The sequence below is a fragment of the Etheostoma spectabile genome, chromosome 15 (genome assembly GCF_008692095.1).
Source record: "Etheostoma spectabile isolate EspeVRDwgs_2016 chromosome 15, UIUC_Espe_1.0, whole genome shotgun sequence".
Classification (NCBI taxonomy): Eukaryota; Metazoa; Chordata; class Actinopteri; order Perciformes; family Percidae; genus Etheostoma; species Etheostoma spectabile.
This window is the reverse complement of record NC_045747.1, coordinates 16,976,810-16,985,221: the sequence shown is the minus strand read 5'-3', so window position 1 is coordinate 16,985,221 and position 8,412 is coordinate 16,976,810. Positions and strand designations below refer to the sequence as shown.

General features: G+C 43.3%; 1 protein-coding gene across 1 annotated transcript in view; it reads right to left on the bottom strand.

Moving 5' to 3' along the window:
- Positions 1 to 8,412, bottom strand: part of syt3 (synaptotagmin III) — a 36,215-nt gene that overhangs the window by 18,195 nt on the left and 9,608 nt on the right. Inside the window, 3 exon segments of the mRNA XM_032537157.1 lie at positions 2,634 to 2,810; positions 3,469 to 3,577; positions 5,118 to 5,513. Coding sequence (XP_032393048.1) covers positions 2,634 to 2,810; positions 3,469 to 3,577; positions 5,118 to 5,513 — 682 coding nt within the window.

Here is an 8,412-nt window from a genome sequence, read left to right as displayed (position 1 = left end):
ATTGTAGAAAATGCTGCTGCCGTAACAAGGAAATTTCCCCGCCGTGGGATGAATGAAGCATAATCTAATCTAATCTAATCTAACACGCAAGTATAAACACACACGTGAGCAGACATGATACGTACGTCTTTACATTCAAATGCTTGATTCAGAGTCATGGCTGCACTGTTTATTATGCATTTAATTACCAGATGAAGACGAAGACGGCTCGGAGGCCTTTAATCAGACCTCGTTAGACTGTGTCTCCCTGCGTTAACCAGTGTGTCAGCACTTCATTAGCTGCTTTAGGAGAGCCCCGTGAACTTTGGGGCTGAGGAAGGATGAGCAGGGAAAATGCCGACAGTGACCCCCACAACGTCTTAGGTCCATGTGTACCAATCACAAATAAGATACGCTTGTTGATAACATGACCGCGGCCAATCCGGACACGTGTTTACCTCTGAATCACATCCAATTAATGCAATCTGATAAACATGCCCACTCTGCAATCACATCAAATCAGGGAGATGATATACAGGGAAAATCGCTGGATGGAAATTCTAGCCCAGCTAGATGCATATTTTAACAAGAAAACCCTGACCTATTCAAATATGTATCCACCAATCTATAATCCGGTATGATTTTGAGACATGTTGGTGGTAGAGACTCTGCAGTCGCTGTGATTAGCCAGTGTGGTTCGTGGCAAGTATAGAGAAAAAAAATAAAGATGGAAAATAATTGAAACCGACAGGAAGCTTGTGTACAAAAAAAAAAAAACATCCCTCATGAATGTTCCTGCTTTTGTTGTTTGTTACAAGGCCACGGTTGGAGATTGTCCTGCACTCACGTGTATTACAGAACAAGACATGAGCAGGAATCCAAACCAAGGTTTTTTTACACAATCCATGAGGCACACTGCAGAGTATACCTATTACTGCTGGAGCGCGGAGGGGAAATTCACGGCCTTATTACTGGCAGACAATACCCAGAAGCTAGCTGTTATTCCCACAGTGGAAATGTGTCAGCTTTTAATGGGATTGTCAATAGAAATGCCTTTCCCAGAGGATATGAAGATCTGAGGATTGACACCGTTGTTCTGACTGTTACACTCCAAACAGCTGGGTTTCACAGATTAACATACCAATCTTATCACAGTCCCAGTGCTTACACCTCTATATGTACATACATCCAGACATTCCCACACTACATCTCTAACCTTTCTCCTTTACTCGTCAGTCCCTCTCTCTCTCTCTCTCTCTCTTCTACTCCTCTCATGAAAACAATTTCCCTCAAGTGTAATGGTAGGCAACTACAGCACGACATAAATTATCTTGTGACTTTATAAATGGGAATAAGGGACACATGAATAGTTTTCATCATTAACCTTCCTGTCTGTCTAACTCCCATGCCATTTCTCTGTATCTGTAACTCCATCTATAACACAGTCTGGTTATTATGTGTTGACATGGGCTGCTGTTTAAAGTGGCTCGCCATATATAATTCATGACGGTAACGGCCTCTCGCTCCCTTTCTTTTCTGACCATCAGCACTTTCGCCTGTTGTAATGTTTCGACATGTCGGGGCAGGCAGAAATGGGGGACAGCCAGCTGAGCCACAGACAGGCCGAGCAAGTGAGCTGCACACTCACACAGCCACCCTGGCTTACAACACACAAACACACCCACATATTCATACACACACTCTCCCATCACCCAGTCCTCACAGCATGGCACCCACCAATTACGTACTTAGACTCAAATTATCAAGCAGAGAATATTCAATGGAGAATCGTCAAAGGAGCTAAATGAAAGTAACTAAAGAAATCTGTGCCACACAGTACATAAAAAGACACCGCTTCTGCTTTTTAAACATTAATGTGTCAGTATGATTACCATAAACAAAAGAGACCACAGTCGAGACAACAACTAGTATCCCCTCACATCTCATCCTAGTGGTACTGCATGTTAACTGTGGAAGAGGATAACCACGCTAAAATATATTGCACCCTCTCTCTGTTCTGTGCCAGGAAGAAATTCAGCAAACCGGCGTCTGTTTGCAGCCCTCTGACTTAGTGTTTGAACAAATGCACACCCAATGATCAAAGTGATGCAAAAACATATGCATCAACGTTCACCGGAGACAAGCAAAACTGCAGGTGCTGGTGCTTCCACTCCCAGTGTTGGATTAAAAAAACAATGTTCAGTCTCATTTTTTAAGGATCCAATTTTCCAAGCCGGGCACAGATATCCCAAGCATCCACATAATGCAGAATTTATGTATTTTATTTATTTATTTATCTATTGCTTTTAGCTGCGTTAGTGGCAATGTCGGTCAGCCGGCCCTCCACTTTGGTCCCCGCTGAAATGTATCAACATCTATGACTGGATGGCCATGAAAAACAGTGATAGCTACAGGAAGAACCATAGAAAGGTTTTTGTGTGTTGCACTATTTTGATCAAAGCAAGAGGTGACAGCAAATCAATGGGTCTCCCCACAGACACTGAAGCAGCATCGTCAACCTCGTGGTGATGTTACGGTTTAACTTTAGATCTCAAAATGATCAATGATTTATTAATGTTCAGAGGCTACATGTTTTACAGAAGAGGACACTGACGGAGTGAGCAGGTTGTTTGGATGTAAGCTCTTTGACTCACTTAAAGGCGTAGCGCAGGAGGAAGCTGATCTTGCCGCAGTTGTCGCCCTGTTTGCCTTCGCCCTGGTCGCCCTTGGGCCTGTAGAGCTCCGGTTTGATCTGCCCAATGCTGGTCACCTGCTCCTTCTCCTCGCCATGGAAATCAGGACTGGAGAGCTGGTGAGTCATGGGCTTGGGCCTAAACGGACACAATAGAGCTCAGAGGGGGAATATTAAGTGGAGAGTGCAGCAAACACAACAGGGTGATTCAGCAGCTTAATCAGAGATGCAGGGGTGAGTGTACCACCTCAATGGAGTTTTTATTTGCATAAGGACACACCTTTTTTTTTACACATGCATGCATCATAGAAAGTGTTATGAAAAATCAAAGTTAGTCGTGTGATGATAGTGCTTCCGTTGTACAAACCACACACGCACAAAATACACAACTTGGTATTTGTTAAAAAATAGTAGGTTCTCTGTTGTTGTTTTTTTCTGTTTTTGTAGAACGAAATGCAGCTGTGCTTTGGATGTATATAATATCAGCGCCAGTTTTAAAACAAATGGACAGTTTGCAAAAGTAAACTAATGTGAAGAGGTTCACACAAAGTCCTAGATGATTAACAGACTTTAAAGCCTTCATTAGAGCCGAGCGAGATTAAAGCCAACGATTTTCCGTCATGTGTTTTTCAATTGATTTCCCATTAATGATCACTCCCTGGAGGTTAAGGGTCACTCCTGTGTCAAAACAGAAAGACACAACAGAGCAACTACGCCACTTGAAAAATTCATAAAAAATGTACACACTCTTTTAAACCAACAGACATGCCCGGTACACTCACACACTCGGTACTGACCTGGAGGTGACCTGCTGCTGGGAATGAGCGTTGGGCAGGTCTTTAACCGGCTGGGCTCCAACCTCTGAGTTGGGGACATCGGGAGACGTCTGACTCAGCTTCAGAGTTCCTAACAGAGTGAGAAAGTGGGGAAAAACAATCTTCGATGACTCACGGGTCTCTTTTGTCAGTGCTGTAGCGGCCTTGGTCATTACAGCGGCCCAGAGCAATGTCTGTTTTGTTGTAATGTAGGGTCGCCATCATCGATTACGTTGATTGTATTATATTGATTTAACAGAGAGTGATTTAATAGCGGAGTGAAGGGAAGGGAGACATGTTAGCAATAGCAGAACATGAGCCAGCATGGAAGGAACAACACATGGATGTGAAAGGAGGCACATCCAACTGCAATAAAGCCAGAGAGCAACGTTTGATTATGAATAATGATTACCAACCTGCACCAGACTGTTGACAGCCAGAATAAATAAAACAGCAGAGTAAAAACTTATAGTTGTTACCTGAGCCGTTTCATCAAACCAGGTCCTAAACATCTCTGTCATACCATTTTATAACTGGCTAGATCTTATCCTGAAAATTGCATTTTGTTCTAATGGCTTATTATTATCCCAGCTGAACGGGCCGACTTCAACCACCTTACTATCCCATGCTTTCTGGAAAAGTTCTAATAAAGCTGAGTCAAACAATAGTTTTATGTGTTTTGGTGTTAAGGATGAAACTATCGCTTATTTAGTTTGACTTGTTTGGTCTATGAAACGCCAGAAAACAAGTTAAATAGGAGTTTGATTCTGAAAATTAATTTTCTGTCAATCATCAAATTGATCAATAACTGTGTTTGACCTAAGAGTTGCATATTTGGTTGTATATTTATTTATTTTAGACATTAAATCAAAGGACTGTGGTAATGTAAAAGGCTTGCTTGTAGTAAAAAACCTACACTGAATTATGAGCCAACTTGGCAGCTCTAACACGCTTTGGAGCTCATTGTTTTTGTTCCATGGCACATTTTCTGTTTGGTTCAGTTTCAGTGCTTGCATGGAATTTGTGTTCAGTAGTTTCAGGCAACTGTTTTCTGCAAACAAGCTTTAAAAAAAAGGGTTTAATAAGTTAAACGTTAAGATTTGGTCAGAGGTTTGAAGAGGCCAAACCGAGCTAAAAGAAAAGTAATTATAGTAGTTATATTCCCCAGGTGGCCAGAAACAGGACTCCGTTATTACATGATAATAATGTCTGGAAGAACTGTGTGTTAACATGTTAGCTCTTAAAAGGCTATTATATGTCTGTGCACAGTGTTCTGCTTAGAAATAAACAAATGAATCCTTTAATAACAAACGGTTGAAACTAAAACGTCATTTTAAAATCACAGACTACTTCTTTCTAAATGTAGTAAGAGACTAGGCCAGTAACATGAAAACGTAATATTCTTTGAATGTAGCAATACTGAAAGAAAAGCCATTTATATTGCATATTAAATAATGGTCAGCATTCATCACACTGTTGCAGCACAGATTCATTATTTTTACTGTACGTAAATTTATTAAATTCTGGACCCGGAGAGTGTATTAAAATGAGAAGTTATTGACTGGGGCATTGCATTACTCTTACAGTCAGACTGGGATTAAGGGTGTCCATGAGCTTGCTCCCACTCTCACCAGCATTGTTGGGGTAGGAGTCCATATCCAAGTAGGAGGGCTCCTGGGTCTCCTGTGGACCCCCAACCACACCTCCGACCTCCCCCCTCTCCAGCCCCACCAGATCAGAGAAATGGGGGTGGTGCTGACCCTGCTGGCCCAGGGAGGGGTAGAGCGAGGACGAGGAGTGGCCCTCCTTCCTCTGCAGCAAGGGGGGTAAGAGTGACGAGCCCCCGGTGCCTCCGAGGCTTCCAACACCTGCGCTTCCGGGTAGCAACCCCGATGTCAGGCTCAGGCCTCCGCCCTCCTTGTCCCTCCATGGCAGCCAGCAGAGCTTCCAGGAGACGAAGAGGGAGACGGAGAGGAGGACGATGCCGCAGAATGTCACAATGACCGACAGCAGACTGACAGAGATCTCTACAGAGGACAAGAGGAAGACATGGAGGGGAGGAAGAAGAAAATAAGGAGATAGATAAACAGAGGATTTAACAAACAGAAGGCATACATGACTATGTATGTATTTACAGAGAAAGAAAGAAGTCTCATTTAAAGACGTATGAAGAGAACGTAGCTTTTACAGGTCACGCTAACAGCTCCGTGAAGCTATACTTACGCACAGCAGTGCTTTGAGCTAAATGCTAACATTAGTATGCTAATATGCCCACACCAAAAAGGCTAACATGATGATATTTAGCGTGTTTAGCATCTTCACCAGTGTAATTTGATAGCATGCTAACACTTGCTAATTAGCACTAAAAAACTAACCCTCCAACTGAGAAATGAACGCCAACACTTTAGGTCATCAACCAGAATATCAAATAAAAAAGTCAATGGTGCCAAATGTAAAGTGAGGGGATCAGCAACGCTAGTAGTGCATCCAGAGGGGGATGTGAATGGCAACCCATCCAATAGTTGTTGACACATTTCACTCAAAACCACAAAGGTGAACTTCATGGTGGTCCTGGAGGAATAAGTCAGGGGATCACCAAAGTCAGTAGGATTAATTGTCAAGACGGGAAAATGGAGGCTTGTAAAAACTTTCATTCCAATCCATCCAAAAGTTATTCCAATTTCTCACTCTGGACCAAAGTGGACAGAGAGACAGGCCAACATTGTCATGTATAGAGCCATGCTGCTAGCACACACCTGGTATCTATGCCTAACATGTCAGGAGTTGGCCACCGCATGATCAACAATCCATACACCCCTTTCACACGCACACAAACACACACACACACACACACACACACACACACACACACACACACAGACATCATTAACAGCATCACAACGTCTAAAAAGTCCCAAATCACAGAGGAGGAGAAGAAACCCGCTGTAAGCCTAAATTGATGCAACCATCCCCTGAAGCTCATAGCCCACATTTGAATCCTGAGCTTAAAATGGGGGCAAACGTTGGCAGAGTGGATATTAACAATAAAAAAAAACTAAAAAAAACACCCACAGTGACGCGATGGCAATCTCTGTGCAATCTCATCCTGCATTTCCTCATGGTTATGTTTTTTTTTTTTTTATCTGTGACGGCTCAAGGATTGGGTTTGAGAGAAGGATGGGATTGGGGGTTTGTATATGGGGCGGTGAAGGATATGTGTGTTGGGGAGGGTGGAGTATGACTCATTTGGATGAAAAAGTGTACAGAATAGAAAAGAAGTGCCATTTCAGCACCAGCCTGCCGGACAGTTCCACCATCAGCCTCTGTCGAAGAGAGCAGAAATGAAAGGGAGTCGACACCAGCTCCAGAGCTACAGTAGGGAACGTTTGTAGTTCTGTTTATGGTTTTGAAGTGCACAACTGCACATCAGAGCCTATCATACGTACATTCATAAATTCATAAATTATTATTAAAATACCCTATAAATATACCATGAATATTTATAAATAAATAGACTAAATAAACAATGAATATTTATAATTATCCTGTGCCGTTTGAAGTCTCTTTATAAATAGCATGTTTTGGGTCTGACAAAAGGACCAATCAGAGCCCAAAGTGAACTATAGGCCAAGAGCACTGGACATGAATATTCATAGGTTGTAAGTAGACCGAGAACACTCATTACGATAGAGTGTGCCGATTTCGCAAACCGAGTGCGCTTCCCCACCTTGCAGCGTCTAATTGGAATTTTTGCCTCTCGCCATGTTGGGCTCGGTCTGGATAAGGGGCACCAATTAACATCTTCCTGTTTGCGTGCAGGCCAATCATCACCTTTGTGTAGAACAGCAATGACTTACCATCAGAGGAAAAGGTTTCCTGAACCAGATGCATAAAAAAGGCTTCCTTTTCTTCAACCCCCTTTTCCTTCAATTTACTTTAATTCAGACTGGCTTTATGTGCACAACCAAGACATAAAGTGTTTTTTTGTGTGCTAAATCACACAGAACAGAGAATGAAATTTGAGTCTGTAACAGGTTGACAACAAGACTGAGTGAAAACAAGACAACAGCAGCCAATCCTCCAGCCCTGGGGTACATCTTCAGGAATTTGGTCCGCCTTCTGTCTCCACCCGCCCTCCCTCTCTTTGTCTTTCAATCTCTCCTCCATATAATCCCGTCAAGCACCCCTTATTGCTCGCTATAATAATTCTCTTCCCCTGCTGTCTGTCTCTGTCTTTGACTGTGTTCCTCTCCTCAGCGACTGTCTCTTTGCTCGTCACCGCTTCCTATATGTATCTGCCCCCCCCCCCCCCTTCTCTTCCTCTCCTTCCTCGCTCTCTCTTTGGTGAATTATTCATCAGTCTGTGTATGTCATTAATCAGCACTTGTTCAAAAGATATGATTGGGGGAGCCGCGGAGGTGGGGGATGGGCGAGGGGACATTGATCGGTCGCGGTGGTGAATGAGACAGGGTAGGAAGTTACAAACAAGAGACGGAAAGAGGGATAAAATGGAAAGAGAGAGCCAAGAAAGAGAAAATGTGACGATGGAGATCAGGAGATGGGAGGAGGGCAAAGTGATGAAGCGGGGGGGGGGGGGGAGGAAACAAGGCCAAGGAAAGTAGGATGAGGTAGAAGATATCAAGAAAGGACAGTAATGATGAAGGGAAATGGAGTGAAAGGGAAAACGATCCAAAGCACAGAATGGCCAACAGGGCCGGAAAGACGGGGAGAGGGCTGAAAACAGATTGCTGCACATGTTGAAACAGACATATAGGCTGACTGGGTTCATTCGCCCTTTCGTTTCCTCAGAGGAGGAGGGGGAGGACGGGAGGAGGGTTGATAAAGTCAATGCAACTACCATGCCCTGTGTGAAAGAGTAGAAAACCAAAGAGGCAATGGTAGGGAGAAAGAGAAAAAGCCTGGAAC